The 16,545-nt window shown below is 39.3% G+C and overlaps 2 protein-coding genes across 2 annotated transcripts; both read right to left on the bottom strand.

The window, feature by feature from the left end:
• Window positions 1–1,645: 1,645 nt before the first annotated feature.
• LOC131331542 (multiple organellar RNA editing factor 8, chloroplastic/mitochondrial-like) lies at window positions 1,646–5,769 on the bottom strand. The gene is made up of 4 exons (XM_058365551.1): window positions 5,303–5,769; window positions 4,396–4,493; window positions 4,248–4,313; window positions 1,646–2,659 (listed from the first exon to the last, which is right to left on the bottom strand). The coding sequence occupies exons 1-4, from the start codon at window positions 5,701–5,703 to the stop codon at window positions 1,863–1,865; spliced, it is 1,362 nt and encodes a 453-aa protein (XP_058221534.1). The 5' UTR covers window positions 5,704–5,769; the 3' UTR covers window positions 1,646–1,862.
• A 2,957-nt stretch (window positions 5,770–8,726) lies between these two features.
• On the bottom strand, window positions 8,727–13,339 carry LOC131331540 (multiple organellar RNA editing factor 8, chloroplastic/mitochondrial-like). The gene is made up of 4 exons (XM_058365550.1): window positions 12,880–13,339; window positions 11,774–11,871; window positions 11,629–11,694; window positions 8,727–9,882 (listed from the first exon to the last, which is right to left on the bottom strand). Exons 1-4 carry the CDS (start codon window positions 13,284–13,286, stop codon window positions 9,143–9,145), a joined length of 1,311 nt encoding a protein of 436 aa, XP_058221533.1. The 5' UTR covers window positions 13,287–13,339; the 3' UTR covers window positions 8,727–9,142.
• Between the last annotated feature and the right edge of the window lie 3,206 nt (window positions 13,340–16,545).

Below are 16,545 nucleotides of genomic sequence, written 5' to 3'. Positions count from 1 at the left end.
ACTAACAAATGCAATTTTTTTTTGAACAAGGACAAAGTCAAAAAGCTGTCGTTCACATGTTTGATTAGTGAGAACATCCCCATTCCCCAGTGTCCTAAAAAGATTATCCCATGAAATCTTTTGTTTTGACCATAATTGGAGCTCCCGTTACTGAAAAGTAGAATTAGTATTAGAATTAGTCGATGCGTGCTTAACTTAACCCGAACATATAAATTATCAAAAATATTTGAAGCGGTATAATAAGAACAAGAAAATACAAATTTGTTCGCGACCGGCGCTCAAATCATCCCCATTTAGTTATAGTTTTTCACGGTCAAAAGAGGAAATAAGGAGAAATAGGGACATAGGATAATGAGAAATGCAAAATAAGAGATGGATTAAAAGTGTAATTCCAAAAAAGTACACTATGCGCCCGCTAGATTAACCTAAATACCCAGCGCCACTATGCGCCCGCTAGATTAACCGTATGATCATTCAGCTTCTCCCTTCCGAATGGCAAACCATGTACTGGTACACAGCCATAGCATGGCACCTGAGTAGGTCCGGTTGAATGGTTGATGCCAGGCCACTGTCAAGCTCTTATATTTCAACCTCGTAACCCGACTTGAATAGTAGGAAACATGTTTGTTTCTTTTTTTGATTGGTGTATGGAAAACACAAAATATTGCAGTTTCAACGAGAACAGAAGCAGTTGAGAACTGCGAAAACTAAGACACAACTGCATGATCGAAAACTCCAGCAGCAACTGGTAAAACCAAAAAGCAAAATGAAAGAGAGAAAGAAATCATTTTCCAGTTTATTGCAAACCCTCCTGCTTAACTTGTAAATCAATGACCTATGGAAGCTTAGTGATTCAGTAAGAATGCAAAACCTGTGCATGGAGAGGAAAATTAATTGTCTGCTTCAAACAATTCCATGTTTTCCCATTGCTATAACCCTGACACCAAAATTACTTCCTTTTTTTGGGTATAAAAATGGAAGTACATGTACAGTACCCCGAATATGTTTAGCCCAATGAGGGGGTACGAGGACTTGAAGCCTTGTCCAACCAAATCCAGGTTCCTAACCAATGAACCAACCCCTCATTGGTGCCAAAATTGCTTCAACTAACTATAAAATCAATGATAGAAAAACTAAAGAATTAAATCCATTTTCTAGTTTCAAGAAACTGGGAAAAAAAACAAAGAGAAAGGATTCATGAATCTGAGAAATCGTTCCTTCTTGGGAAATTTTGATATCTACTTGCGCACCTTCCTTGTCGCAATATCCTTCAATCCATGGAGGGCCATATGACACAGAATTTATTAATCAACTTTTCTTTAATTAAACCAGAACCACTAAATGAAACAGAGAACTGCAATTTTTTATTTTTTGAGGAAACGAAACATATATTCATAACCAAATATTTGGGACTTGCATTCAAAATTAATGGGCAATTGAATCACAAGCTGTGATTATAGGAATGCAGCAACTTGAGTGCTTTAAAGTTGTATCAAACTCAGATAACAAGCAAGCAATGATGTTACCCAAAATACAGGCAAACTAGCATGAAATTGAAAACAATGATCAGGCAATTTTACTTGATAGAGCAATTTTGTAGCTGCAGATACAACAAAACACGAATGCTATTAAAGATTAAGAGAAATGGCAAACAGAAACTAATAGCATAACTGGCCGTAGAAATTGTACTCAATACTACATCCAATCAGTTCATAGGTCAACATAGAACCCAAACAGCATTCACAAGTTATATGCGCTACTTCAGAAGGATAGGTCTTTAGGATAAAAGCATGAAGGAAAAAAAGGACAAGTAGGATAAACCCCGAGACATAAAACTCCATCCTTGCGTATCTACAAAAGGCCTACTGATAATTTGGTGGTGGGGGCATATCTCTTCCGGGCATGTCTTGAGTCTGGTAAGGATTTCCAACCCCCGAGTTTGGAGCAAAGTTATTGGGCTGGTACTCTCTGTTTTGTCCTGGACCAGACATTTCCCTGTTTTGGTAAGGTGTGCCTCCATTGTTAGGCCCATATTGGAAATTTGGAGGAGCAGTATTGTGCGCTCCTACTCCCATGTTGTTCGGTGGCCCTCCCACGTTATTTTGAGGCATTCGTCCCGTGTTGTTCTGCGGATTGCCTCCCATATTGGTCTGTGGCATACCTGCTCCCGTGTTGTACTGTGGCTGGCCTCCTCCTGTGTTGTACTGAGGCTGGCCTCCTCCAGTGTTGTACTGTGGCTGGCCTCCTCCAGTGTTGTACTGTGGTTGGACTCCTCCTGTGTTGTACTGTGGTGGCGCCCCTCCCCCTGTGTTGTACTGTGGTGGCGCCCCTCCCCTGTTGTTCTGTGGCATCCCTCCTCCCATATTGGTCTGACCTCCCATGTTAGTTTGCGGCATCGCCCCCATATTGGGCTGACCTCCCATATTACCTGGTGGTGGGCCTGCCATATTGGGCGGGCTTGTCATGTTGTTCGGTGAGTAGGATCCAGGAGGATTCTGAACATCACGATTCCCCCTCCTCTCAAAATTCCTCGACCTGTCAAAGTTGCGAGGTCTGTCATTGCGTCTATTTCTATCATTTGCCTTCGCGTTGTTTCTCACCCATTCCTCATGGTACTTCGGGTCATAAGGAACAGCTTGCCCATTAATGAAAGGCTCCCCTGCCATAATCAAAACAAAACACCGAATAAAAAATCATCATGCATGCCACTAAGAGTAAAACTACACAGAATATAAGAATTAAGAACCACGCAGAAGGTAACTTGATAACAGAGAAATACCCGAAATCTGTCTAGAAAAAATGCGTTTCTTTTGCTCTAAACAGATTATCCAATAGCACTCTACTAAATATTTAACACCAACAGTTCCAAGATACAAACTGTTATTTGTTCCTCTACTCACACCGATGTCAAAGACATTAAAAACCAAATAAATGAGATATGAATCGAGTTAAAGGCCATAAGAAAAAAATAAATTGTCAACAATGAACAGGGAATCAAATAGAGACGAATTCAGCAACGGAGTCATTGACCAAGGCATTTTAGGATACATTGTTTCGGTCAGTCAAGCCTATCTGGTCCAAACTAGGAAATAGCTAATAAGGAGAGGAAAAAATCAACTCACGCGACAGCGCCAAACTGGTCAATTCCACCCTTTTCTTTTCTTACTCTTAATTGGTATAGTTTAGTGATTTGTTACTATGGTAATGGTTTTGAGAATATCCAATCTGAACTGAACTAACTGACACGTTTAGTTCACACACTCCCATTGTCCCACATATTATCCAAGCCAAAATAATCCCTCCCTCTCAGAAATAAAGTGTTTACAACCTACACATACAACCAAAGCTGAATGAATCCCAAAGTCACAACATACTCTACAGTTCAAATGTTTCCATCACTCATCAGCAGGTCAAGCAGCAAGATAGAAGAGACCTTGGAGGAAACGACAACAAAAGAGTGCAAAAACAAAGAAGCACTGTGCACTCTTCTCTCTCCTTCAATACCCCTGCCCCACAGCTTCACACTCAAAAGTCCACTTGTCCTCGGTCCACTTCCTATACTTCACTCGCTCCTCTCCCCCTCACCCCTGAAACTCATCCCCCACCTGAATCCCTCCTTCAATTGAATATCTTCAGAGTCAAACTGCAATCTTTGGTTTTGAACAACCATAATTGATATCTTTGGTATCCGACTCGTACTCTCCAAACCTGAAGTAGTCAGGTTGGATGGACGCAGCCCACAATGACACCGAAACGAATCGACACATGAATGACTCTGTAGTAGCAGGTACCAGGAAGGTACATGGTATTGTAAGGGTTTAAATTCATTCAGCTACTGAAGAATAAGCTTTACTGGGCAAGCCAACTACTCTCAAGTTACCTTATACACGAACATGCATGAAACCCTGTTCTTTCTCATTAAAATGCTTCATCAAAATACAGAATTTAAGAAAACTAAAATGCAGAACCAAGAGGGAGCTACAGAGCAAAAGCAGACCTAATAATTTGACAAACTCTCACCAGAGCCTTATGAATATAAAAATGCTAGAATACTTGATGGATATAAGAAACTGCCTATTTTATTCCCAAACCTGGCACATAGGGATTAACTGAATTCATCGAAACATGGAAGACGCTACACCTTTCGCATAAAGAATTATTCCTTTGCAGGTATAATATCATGACTTACTGACCCCATAAAAGAATTATTCCAAAAATGTCTCCTAATGGAGTAAGCTCTCACATACCTCCATAATCTTTATTCCTAACATCCAAGTAAGAATCAGGAAGCACCCATCGGACATGTGACAATTCTGCAAAATATTTTCGGAAAAATCCTGAGAACTTGCATACCAGATAACCCGTGAAATCAAAGAAAAATGCATCAACAAGAACCTTTGAGTTTGTAGGAAAGTTCTTCAGATACTAGGGCTCCAAATGCAAAATAGTGTCTCGTCGAGACTGAATAGATTTTCATCCGTGCTTCATCCTCGCTGTAAACCATAATGTGCATAAACAGCAATCGGGGGAAAAAACAATTCAAGGTAAGAAAAAGAAAAAAAATCCTGAACCAGAATGAGACACCATTCAAAAGCAACTAGGTAGCTCCTTAAAATTTCCTGAACCAGAGAATTCAGATCCCAAATATAATATATTAGAACCCATCCTGCTTAATAATACCAAATACATCTAACAACCTACAGTTCCAATAAAGTATTGTCTTCTCTTCCTCCATTACAATATCAACCAACAAGATGATGAGAACAGCTACCCACAAAAACTTGATTTCCAAACCACAACAGATTTTTTACAGGTCTCATATGCTATCCTACTGAGGAGTTTTTGTTTTTCCAAAACTAAAGGCACCGAAAACACAATCGGAACGACAGATTAGCCCATAAGATAACTGTACATATCATTGCTTAAAAGAAAGGCAACAAAAAGTCTTTCTGACAACTAGTTCTGAAACACCACCAAGTATGACAGCAACAAAATGTAAGTTTGCACGAGAAAAGAAAGGGACACGCATTTTTCATCACTTTTGGTGGGAGAGGATTATGGTCACACACATTTATCACCTATTTACCCAAACAAGTGGTGAGACTCTTCTTTCTATTCCTTTCTTTTGTCTATCAATTCTTACCCTTCTTTCTATCCTTTCGCATTTTGTACGTACAAATAAACGAGGCCTTACAATCAGCCAAAGAAACGGCATATCAAACCATTTATAAAGCAATTTCAAGAGTACAACAGAAAACAAAACAAACAATAAAAATATAACGAGGGGAAGAGAAAACCAAACCTCCCGACGACCTCAGCCAGGGTTTTAATATAACCGTCGATAATATCGTCCCTGGTGGGGTCACCCTCGGGCTTCTCCACGACGACGAGCCAGTGCTCGAAATCGCACCCGTCCAGCAGTATCGTCTCCTTGGGCGGCCGGTTGGACCAGTTAGGGTTCGGATCATTGAGAGACGACGACGTTCTCCTGGTCGAGAAGCCGCGCGCGGTGCTCGCCGGAGAGAGGCGGTGGAAGTTGGCCGCGACGGCGACGAGCGGGCGGAGGATGGAGGAGGAGAGAGAGGAGGGGGGAGGGGAGGGGAGAGAAACGGCGGGGGAGGAGTAGGAGCGAGAGAGGAGGGAGGAGAGTGTTTGCTTGGTGGTGAGGAGAGAGCGGGTGACGATCGTGCGAGTGGTCGCCATTTTCGACTGAGCTGTAAAACCCTAGAGAGCGAAGTGAGAGAGAGATACAGGGGTGTGGATTGAGAGAAGGGTTTTGGAAACGGTTTACATAGAGATATTGCGTTAATGCCCCTGTGGTTTGTTAAAATGGCGTTAAATGCCCCTGTGGTTTATACTAATATTTTTTATGATTTGGCTTAATAAGTCAAAATAACTTACTACAGTATATTTTTTTATCTTTATTTAAAAAATTACGAGTTTCGATCATAATTTTTTACTTTTCTGATTTTTCTCGTTGAGAACAATCAATAAGTTACAAAAATTTGACACAAAACAAACAGATGAAAAAAAAAATTAATAGAGAAAAAAATGAGTCAGTTGACTTTTTAATTCAAACGCACCCAAAAATTCTTTCACACCTTAGAGGATGACAAATAATACTCCAGTTAGTCCAGTATATATATATATATGTGATAGCTATACTCCAATGCCCTAATGGGATTTTATTTCTTATTACTTGAGGAAAGAGCTGAGAAATTCATAACAGTAATGAAAGTATAAGATACGACGATTTAAGCAGAGGCGGCGCCACATTTTACAAATGATATTCATTTAAATAACCTGAGAAAATAAGAGATGAGTTTGGAGGAGATTAAATTCTACACGCGTAGTGCGTAAACATAGGGGTTTACGCATACCCACTCAACAATTCCTTAAAAACATTTTAGAATCTGATATGGATACCATATTTATCTTAATTAACATTGGTTAAAACAAATGGACCCCACTTTAAATCCAGTTAACCAAAATAATTGCTGATGACTTTTCTTTGTTATATAAATTTTATTTTGAATTTTTGTTTCAAGGAAGAAGTGAGTTTTTTGTTCTTTTTTCCAAGGCTCTGTATTTTGCATTTCCCGTCGATGGTTGCTGTCGTTTCTGTTTGTGCTTCCGTTCTAGCTCTTCTAGTTTTCCATTTTTTTTCCCTAATAGTGTCAAAAAATAGTTAGGAGTAATTATTTGCTTAACCAAAATTAAAGTACGGGGTCCATTTGTTTTAACCAAGGTTTAGTTAAAAATATGGTATCACCGTATCAATGTTAGATTTCTAAATGATTTAATGAATCGTTGAGGTGTCAATTGTTGATCATTGGGTATGCGAAAACAACCCCTATGTTTACGTTGCCCACTTATAGAATTTAAGGGAGTGGTATGAGTTTCACTACCACGAGTGGCGACGCTACAGTCTTAGTAGCGGGATCGGGCGACCCACGGCGGAAAAAAAAACTACAATTACAATATTGAAATTTTTTTCAAGTTAATAAATGACCCCATTGTAATTTGATGATAGCCCTATACTAGATTATTTTGTCCACTTGAAATCCACCCTCCCCTCCATAGAGTTAAGAGTTAAAACACCACCACTGCATTACAATTTGATGACCACAACACATTAGATTATTCTTCCACTTGAAACCCACCTCACTTTCTATGGAAAACTTATTTTGTGGTCCTGGGGCATTACCACGTAGTGCCCCAATATTGCTAAACGCTACACATTATGTGAAATTCACCGTTAAGTGTATGGAACCACGAAAATGTACGATGTTGATGGGTGTTGAAAACCACGTGGAATGCAATGTTAGAAGCTCTTGAGTTAGAAAACTTCACAAACCTTCTTATATTCGGGGGAGTTTACTAACTGGTAGTCAAACCCTCAGGGATGGCTCAAAAATTTTAATCAAAAGCGGCATCTGACACGTTGTTTTTTTTGGGACGATTGGGGTTGGGTGTGGTCCTATTCGTAATCTTGTGGAGGGTCTTCTCCTCCCTCGAGAGATGGACCTCAAAGTGAGGGATTTGTGGAATGTGAACCATTGGGATTTTTCCAAATTGTCCTTGGATCTCTCGGCCGAGATTGTGCGGGAGATTTCTAAGATCTCCATTCAATGGCATTGCCATGCTCCTGACATCCCTATTTGGCCGCAGGGGGATTAGTTCCGGATCACAATGGAAACTGGATAACTGTAGGAATATCGGAGCAGCTACAAGTTTAGCCGCGGAAATTTGGGGGTTGCTTGACGGATTACAGTTAACAACTAGTCTTCAACTATTAAACTTGGCAGTTGAATCAGACTCCATGGTTATGATCCAGTTACTTGCTACAAATTGGGATGAAACATACAAATTGAGTGCTCTATTGAATGATTGTAGGTACCTTTTGTAGCAGTTAGGGGTGATGGAAGTGAAACATAGCTTTCGAGAGGGCAATGCATGTGCGGACCGATTGGCAGATTTGGAACTTCAAATGGATGTGGGGTTTCATGTTTTAGATAATATGCCTAGTTGTATTTCTATACAATTAAGGGCGGACGCCCAGAGGGTTGCATACTCTAGACTCATGTACTCTTCTAATTAATTTTATTATAATTCCAGTTTACCAAAAAAAAAAAAAAAGAAGCTCTTGAGGTTTTTTCCAAAGGTTGCCCATAGCCCTAAATCCCAAATTCGATTCCCGTGAGGCTTGAACCTCCACGCCTACACTATAGAGGGAAGGTGAGACAACCAACTTCACTGTGAAGGATTTCTCAATTGCAAAGAAGTTTATTAGTACATACTTGATATCTTATATTTTGTAGATGAAATGTTTATTGAGCTTTTGATGTATTTTTATCGAACTAGATAACTGATCGTTATTTCTAAAATCTCACTGACTACTACCATCCCTTAATAAAATTGTTGCCGAACAAAACTCAACCTCCTACAGTTCTAGTCCCCTTCAAACGCAAATCCCAAATACCCATCATATGTTAAATGTTCTATTCATCTCAATTTTACTACGGCGTATATCTTTATCGATTTTTTAATCGTTGTAATGCATGCAGGAGGGAAGAATGATGGATAGTTTGCTGATAGATTTTTGTTGCGCAACCTCAGCTCGGAGAGATATCATAGCCTTTTGTTTTTGGCAGGATCTCGTAGGTTCACCACCTAGCTAAGTGTTCATTTATCTATAAAGCTCTTACTATTCCACCCCAAAAAACAAACACAGAGATCAAATGATTTTTCATTTGCATATTATATACACAGAATCATAATACCACGAGAGTTGATTGCCTGATCTTTTTCGAGCCAACTCTTCATAGTTGTTAATCCCTCAAAAGGACCCTCACAAATTTCAACAAAAATCTTCCATCACCTTCAGTCCTAAACACCCTGAGAGTTTTCCGACTACGTTTCAAGAGCTTCTTCCACGTCCCTGTCAGGAACGATTTTGCTTCTTACCCTGTGCTCCTGTTAGGAGTGACTTCAAACAGAAAAGGCTGTTTTAAATGTATCCTTGATGAAACCCAAGATGCCACTGGATGGAATTCTTCTATTTCCCAAGCATGAAGAAAAAGAAGACATGTAGGATAAACCCCGAGACATTAAACTCCATCCTTGTGTATCTACAACAGGCCTACTGATAATTTGGTTGTTGGGGCATATCTCTTCCGGTCATGTCTCGAGTCTGGTAAGGATTTCCAACCCCCGAGTTTGGAGCAAAGTTATTATGCTGGTACTCTCTGTTTTGTCTGGGACCAGACATTTCCCTGTTTTGGTAAGGCATGCCTCCATTGTTAGGCTCATATCGGGAATTTGGAGGAGCGGTATTGCAAGCTCCTCCTCCCATGTTGTTGGGTGGCATACCACCCCGCATGTTGTTAGGTGGCCCGCACATGTTATTTTGAGGCATTCGTCCTGTGTTGTACTGCGGATTGCCTCCCGTATTGTTCTGTGGCATACCTCCTATCGTGTTGTACTGCGGCTGGCCTCCTCCTGTGTTGTACTGCGGCATCCCTCCTCCAGTGTTGGTCTGACTTCCCATGTTAGTTTGCGGCATCCCCCCCATATTGGACTGACCACCCATGTTACTTTGTGGCATCCCTGCTATGTTGGGCTGACGTCCCATATTACCTGGTGGTGGGTCTGCCATATTGGGCGGACTTGTCATGTTGTTCGGTGGGACTCCACTCGGGTAGGATCCAGGAGGATTCTGAACATCTTGATTCCCCCTCCTCCAAGAATTCCTTGGCCTGTCAAAGTTGCGAGGTCTGTCATTGCGTTTATTTCTCTCAGTTGCATTGATGCTGTTTTTCACCCATTCCTCATGGTACTTCGGGTGATAAGGTACGGCCTGCCCATTAATGAAGGGCTCCCCTGCCATAATCAAAACAAAACACCAAATACAAAATCATCATCCATGCCACTAAGAGAAAAACTACAGAGGAGGTAACTTGATAACACTGATTTCCTTATTTCGTAAATATAAGAATTTTCAGAATATTCCCCAAAAAATGCCCCAGACAGAATGCGTTTCTTTTGCTTTAGACAGATTATCCCATAGGATTCTACTAAATATTTAATACTAACAGTTCAAAAATACAAATCTGTTACTTGTTCCTTTATTCACACAGATGTCAAAGAGATAAAGACATTAAAAACCAAAGAAATTAGATATGAATCAAGTTGAAGGCCATAAAACATAAGAAAACAATAAATTGTCAAACACGAACGGGGAAGTAAATTGAGATGATGTTATTAACGGAGTCATTGACCTCGGTATTTTAGGATAGATTGTTGCGGTCAGTCGAGCCTATCTGGTCCAAACTAGGAATTAGCTAATAAGGAAAGGAAAAATCAGCTTACACGCCAGAGACCCTTTTCTCATCTTATTCTTAATTGGTATTGTTTAGTGATTTGTTACTATGTCGATGGTTTTGAGAAAATTCTTTCCTAACAGAACTGACTCAGACACGTTTAGTTTAGTTCACACTCCCACTGTCCCATGTATTATCAAAGCCATAATAATCCCTCCCTCCCTCCCTCCCAGAAATGAACTGTTTACAACCTCCACATAATACCAAAGCAGAATGAACCCAAAGACACAACCTTTTTTTTTTTTGATAAGTAAACCCAAAGACACAACATAATCTACAGTTCAAATGTCTCCATCACTCATCAGCAGGTCCAGCAGCAATATAGATGTGACCTTGGAAGAGACGACACAGCAAGGAAGAGAGTGCAAAAACAAAGAATCGTTGTGCACTCTTCTCTCTCCTTCATCCCCTGCCTATCTCCTTCAATACCCCTGCCCCACAGCTTCGCACTCAAAAGCCAGCTTGTCCTCTGTCACTTCCTATCCTTCACACCTACCTCTCCCCATCACCCCTGAAATTCATACCCCACCTGAATCCCTCCTCTTCAATTGACTTTCTTCACAGTGAAACACTGCAATCCTTGGTTTCTAACTACCATAGTTGATATCTTTGGTTTCCGACTTGTACTCTCCCAACCTGAAGTAGTCAGGTTGGATGGAGGTGGCCCACATTGAAACCGAAACGAATTGACACATCACACATGAATGACTCTGTAATTGCAGGTGCCAGGAAGCGGCATGGTATATAGTAAGGGTTCAAATCTATTCAGCTACTGAAGAGTAAGCTTTAGTGGGCAAGCCAACTACTCGAGTTAACTTATACACAAATATGCATGAAACCTTATTCTTTCTCATTAAAACACTTCATCAATACTGAATTAAAGAAAAATAAAAGGTGGAACCAAGACCTAAAGAGCATAATCAGATCTAACAATTTGACCAATAAAAATGGTAGATGGGTTTATTTCAGAACGTGTAATGGTAACTGAAAGAATACTGGATAGTGGATATCAAAAACTGCCACTTTTATTCCCAAAACTGACACATGGAGATTAACTGGATTCATCGAAACATGGAAGAAGCTACACCTTTGGCATAGAAAATTAATCCTTTGCAGGTATAATCACATGACTTACTGGCCCCAGAAAAGAATTTGCACTAAATCAGAGTCATGACAATCCAGTGAAGTATACTTCAACATAGAGAATTTCCAAAAACGTTTCCAAACGGAGTAAGATCTCACATACCTCCATAATCTTTATTCCTAACATCCAAGTAAGAATCAGGAAGCACCCATCGGACATGTGGCAATTCTGTAAAATATTTTCGGAAAAATCCTTAGAACTCGCATAATTCCCGGGAAATCAAAGAAGGAAATGCATCAATATGAACCTTTGAGTTTGAATGAAAGTTCTTCAGATACAAGGGCTCCAAATGCAAAATAGTGTTTTGTCGAGACTGAATAGATTTTCATCCTTGCTTCATCCTCGCTGTAAATCATAATATGCATAAACAGCACCATATAATCGGGGGGAAAAAACAATTAAAGCAAAGAAAAAGATTTAAGGAGATCCTACATCCTTTCGCCCGAAACGAAGAAAAAAAAAAAAAACCATTCAAAAGCAAATAGGTAGCTCCTTAAAATTTCATGAACCAGAGAGCTCAGATCCCGAATATAAGATATCCGAACCCATCCTGCATAACAATACCGAATACATCTAACTAAACAAGTGCTTTTGTCCTGCAAGTTGTCCGCAGTAAAAGAGCACGCACATTCCATAACAACCAACAGTTCCAATAAAGTATTGTTTCTCTTCCTCCATTACAATATCAACCAACAAGACAACGAAAACAGCTACCCACAGAAACCACGACAGATTTTTCACATATCTCATGCTGTCCTTGTGAGGAGTGTTTGTTTTCTCGAAGCTAAAGCCACCGAAAACTCAAACGGAACGACAGATTAGCCCATAAGATTGCTTAAAAGAAAGGCAACGAAAAGTCTTTTTGACAACAAAATTCTGAAACACCGCCCAAGTATGACAGCAACAAAATAAAATTTTGCATTTCCTTCCTATTCTTATCCACCTAGACGCGTTTAGTTGTTGGGAATGTTTCTGTGGAAATATATGTTCTTAAGTGAGGTAAAAAAAAAGTAAATTTATTTTCTTTTGAAATAAAGCGAGGTAAAGGAAAAGGAAATTAGTTAACATCGTAAGTCCCAAAAGTTTCTTGGTAAACGGACACTAACCCCTCAGGACCCAGTGATTTCACGAGAATCCAAACAAGTGGTGAGATTCTTCTTTCTATTCCTTTTTTTTTTCTCATCATTTCTCACCCTTCTTTCTATCCTTTCCCATTTTGTACGTACAAATAACGAGGCCTTACGGTCGGCCAAAGAAACGGCAAATGAAACCATTTAAAGCAATTTAAAGAGTACAACAGAAAACAAAACAAAAACAAAAACAAAATCAAACGAGAGGAAGAGAAAATCAAACCTCCCGACGACCTCAGAAAGGGTTTTAATATAGCCGTCGATAATCTCGTCCCTGGTGGGGTCACCCTTGGGATTCTCCACGACGACGAGCCAGTGCTCGAAATCGCACCCTTCGAGCAGTATCGTCTCCTTGGGCGGCCGGTTGGACCAGTTAGGGTTCTGATCGTTGAGAGACGACGACGTTCTGCGAGTCGCATAGCCGCGCGCGGCAGTCGCCGGAGAGTGGCAGTGGAAGTTGACGGCGACGAGCGGACGGAGGCGGAGGATGGAGGAGGAGAGAGAGGAGGGAGGAGGGGTGGAGAGAGAAGCAACGAAGGAGGAGGAGGAGGAGGAGCGAGAGAGGAGGGAGGAGAGTGTTTGCTTGGTGGTGAGGAAAGAGCGAGTGAAGATCATGCGAGTTGTCGCCATTTTCGATGCAGCTGTAAAACCCTAGAGAGAGAGAGTGTGGGAGTGAGGGTTTTGGAAAGGGTTTATAATTTTATATAGAGATATATTACGTCGAAGGCCCTTGTAATTTTTAAAAATTCTAAAATGAGACATCCGATATATAATGATTTCAAAAGTGGACCCCATTGTCTTCATAAAAAAATCATGACAAATGATTTACCGTTACTAAAATTTGTACGTATACTTTATTTTTTATCCAAAAACAAACCACCGCTATAATACTTTAAAATCTATCATTTGAATATTAACCTTTTTGCACTTGTCGCTGCGACCGTACAAATTTAGTCGACCTTCTTCATCATATCCTTCAAAATGGGGCAATACAATCAATCTATTTAATCTTTCTTCAGACATTGTTGACTGAAGATAAGTTTTGATCAATCTTAACTTGGATTAGATTCTTTCCTCCAGATGTGACTGTGAGCAGTATATGTAAGGACCTTAAATATTTGGCCCTGTTTTCATGTATCTCAAGCTTAATCAAGGGTTTTAAATGTGTGGGGCTTTTTACATGTAAATATTTGGGCCTATTTTCATGTTGGTCAAGGACCTAGTCAAGGGCTTTAAATGTGTGGGCCAATTTTCATGTAAATATTTGGGCCAATTTTCATGTCTACCAGGCCTACTCAAAGGCCTTTAATATGTGGGCCTAGTTTCATGCCTAGTTGGGGTATGTTTCCAATACTCCGGCCCTTTTCTTTCGTCTTCGGAGTATCTCCAGCGTATTCATCCCTAGTCATGGCGTCTATTTCTAGCGTTTGCCTTGACGTTGTTTTGCACCCATTCTTCATGGTACTCTGGGAGCGAGTGTTACTGTAGTAGAAGAGGAACTGGCGAGGAAGGAGCGGAGGTTGTTGGTATTCGATTTGGGAGGCTTACCTCGTCAAAATGTAGAAAAAGCAGCTGTTGTCGAGGCTGTTGGTGATGCTCTAATATGAGTCAAACTACATAGAAACATAACATTCTTGACAAACAAAAACGCTAATAGCAATAATCCATACAATGATCTATACTGGTTAAAAGAAAATGCCCAAAAACCTCACATAAAGGACCACCGCGAAATAAACTCAATAACAATTTGAAAATCCTATAGAAAAAAATGTTAAAAATAGCTCATTGAACTATTACTAATGTTGAAAAAGTATGTTGAAATGTGAGACATGGTTCCCTTCGTCTATATTGTTGGTCCTCTATTCAATTTTGAGATGTCCCAAAATGTTGGACATATTTTAATAGTCAAAGCAAAAAGTATTTAATTTTCCTGTCCCTCTTTGATAATTGTGATGGTATTTAAAAGTTAAAAAGGAAGGGCATTGTCAAAAATTAATACCTCTCAAGTGGAATGTAATGCAATTAATGCATGCTTTCTTAAAAAGTTTGAAATTTCCAAGCAGGACCAACAATTTGGGATGCAATTGCCTAAAAAACATGTTTAGCTTTCGCTCTAAACAGATTGTCCAGTAGAGAGTTTGTTAATGTTTTGACACTAATAGTTTGAAAATGCGAGTTTCTTTACATAATTGGTGTGTGGGATTAGTCGTGTAGGTGCGGAAGTGCGAGTGTGAAAGCATCGAAAAAACACAATCCAACCTACTAAAGTTCACGAGAGCGGAAGTTGAAAGCGAAAGCACAATACACTTTAAAAAGTTATATGTGACTAAGGGGTTCAGATCCCATCCAGTTTTATACTGTCCATTATGGTCCATTTAATAGCTATGATTTACTCCAAGAAATCCAAGGTTCCCTATTATGCCACGTCCCAGTCTTATTTTTGCTCTCAAACGGCACTAGCAACTTGCTAACAGAAAGCCCCTTCAAATGTGAAAAAAATTTATTCTTAAATGAGCATGATTTTGTCGGGCCCATTTCGGATTTCACAAAAATAATTCAAACCGCAAGTTATTCTTAAAATATTTTTTATGGGTTCATGTAAGAAATTAGCTCAATCCGATATCCGTAAGGATTTTTTCAGCATTCGTAGAGGCCCAACGAATACTAGAACATCCTACAAATTCTAAACAAGCCCTAATCAATATCGAATTGAGCTAATTTTTTCAATAACCCATAAAAATTATTTTAAGAATAACTTGTAATTTGAATCATTTTTATAAAACCCGTAATGAGCTCCAAAAAAATTTAAAAAAAATCATTGCCCATTTAATGGGTACCAAACAGGGAGTACACAGCTTCTTCCTTCTTTTCTTTTTTTGTGTCGGACTCATTACAAGTTCTAGAAAAATAATTCAAATCGCAAGTTATTCTTAAAATAATTTTTATAGGTTCCTGAAAAAAAATTAGCTCAATTCAATATCAATTAGAGCCTTTTCAGAATTTGTAGGATGTTCCGGTATTCGTTGGGCCTCTACGAATGCTGAAAAAACCCTTACGAATATCGGATTGAACTAATTTCTTACACAAACCCATAAAAAATATGTTAAGAATAACTTGCGGTTTGAATTATTTTTGTGAAATCCGAAATGGGCCCCACAAAATCATGCTCATTTAAGAATAATTTTTTTTCACATTGAAGAGGCTTTCCGTTAACAAGGTGCTAGTGCCGTTTGAGAGCAAAAATAAGACTGGGACATGGCATAATAGGAAGCCTTAGATTTCTTGTAGTAAATCATAGCCATTAAATGGACCATAATGGACAGTACAAAACTGGATGGGATCTGAACCCGTGACTAAGGTCCAGCCACATGTACTAAAAATTAGAACATAAGTGCTGTGCTTTTTTTCCTGCACAAAATCTTAAAACAACCTACTGTGATTATGGAACCTGGATGACAAGGCTGTTCTGATTAGTTCTATAAATAACACTTAAACAATAATCATATACACTTCTCCATTTTCGCATACAGCAACAAGGATATTTTCAAAATTTTAGTGATCTCCCAATTCATAAACAATCACTTTCTTGAATAGAGAAGGAATTTGATCACTCCACTACCCGTAGGAATATGAGATTATGGGGTAATCTAATTATGGGAGAAAAGGGTAGATTAAAATTTTTCTCTTGTACCCCTCATTCCCTCATTAATTTGGTCTAACTTTGCTATGGGATTAGTTTTTTATTTGTACTCCAATATTATTTGCTTTGGTTAGTTTTTCGTTAAACTTTTTTGAATTGTTTACTCATCTCGGTCAGATGAAATAAAAACCTACAAAAACATGAACCAACTTGGAAAAAAAGAAAAGAAAGACAGAAATAATTCAAAAA

This window comes from Rhododendron vialii, chromosome 6a, assembly GCF_030253575.1.
Source record: "Rhododendron vialii isolate Sample 1 chromosome 6a, ASM3025357v1".
In the NCBI taxonomy this organism is placed as follows: Eukaryota; Viridiplantae; Streptophyta; class Magnoliopsida; order Ericales; family Ericaceae; genus Rhododendron; species Rhododendron vialii.
The sequence above is the reverse complement of the archived record's forward strand: the minus strand, read 5'-3'. Positions and strand labels throughout refer to the sequence as shown.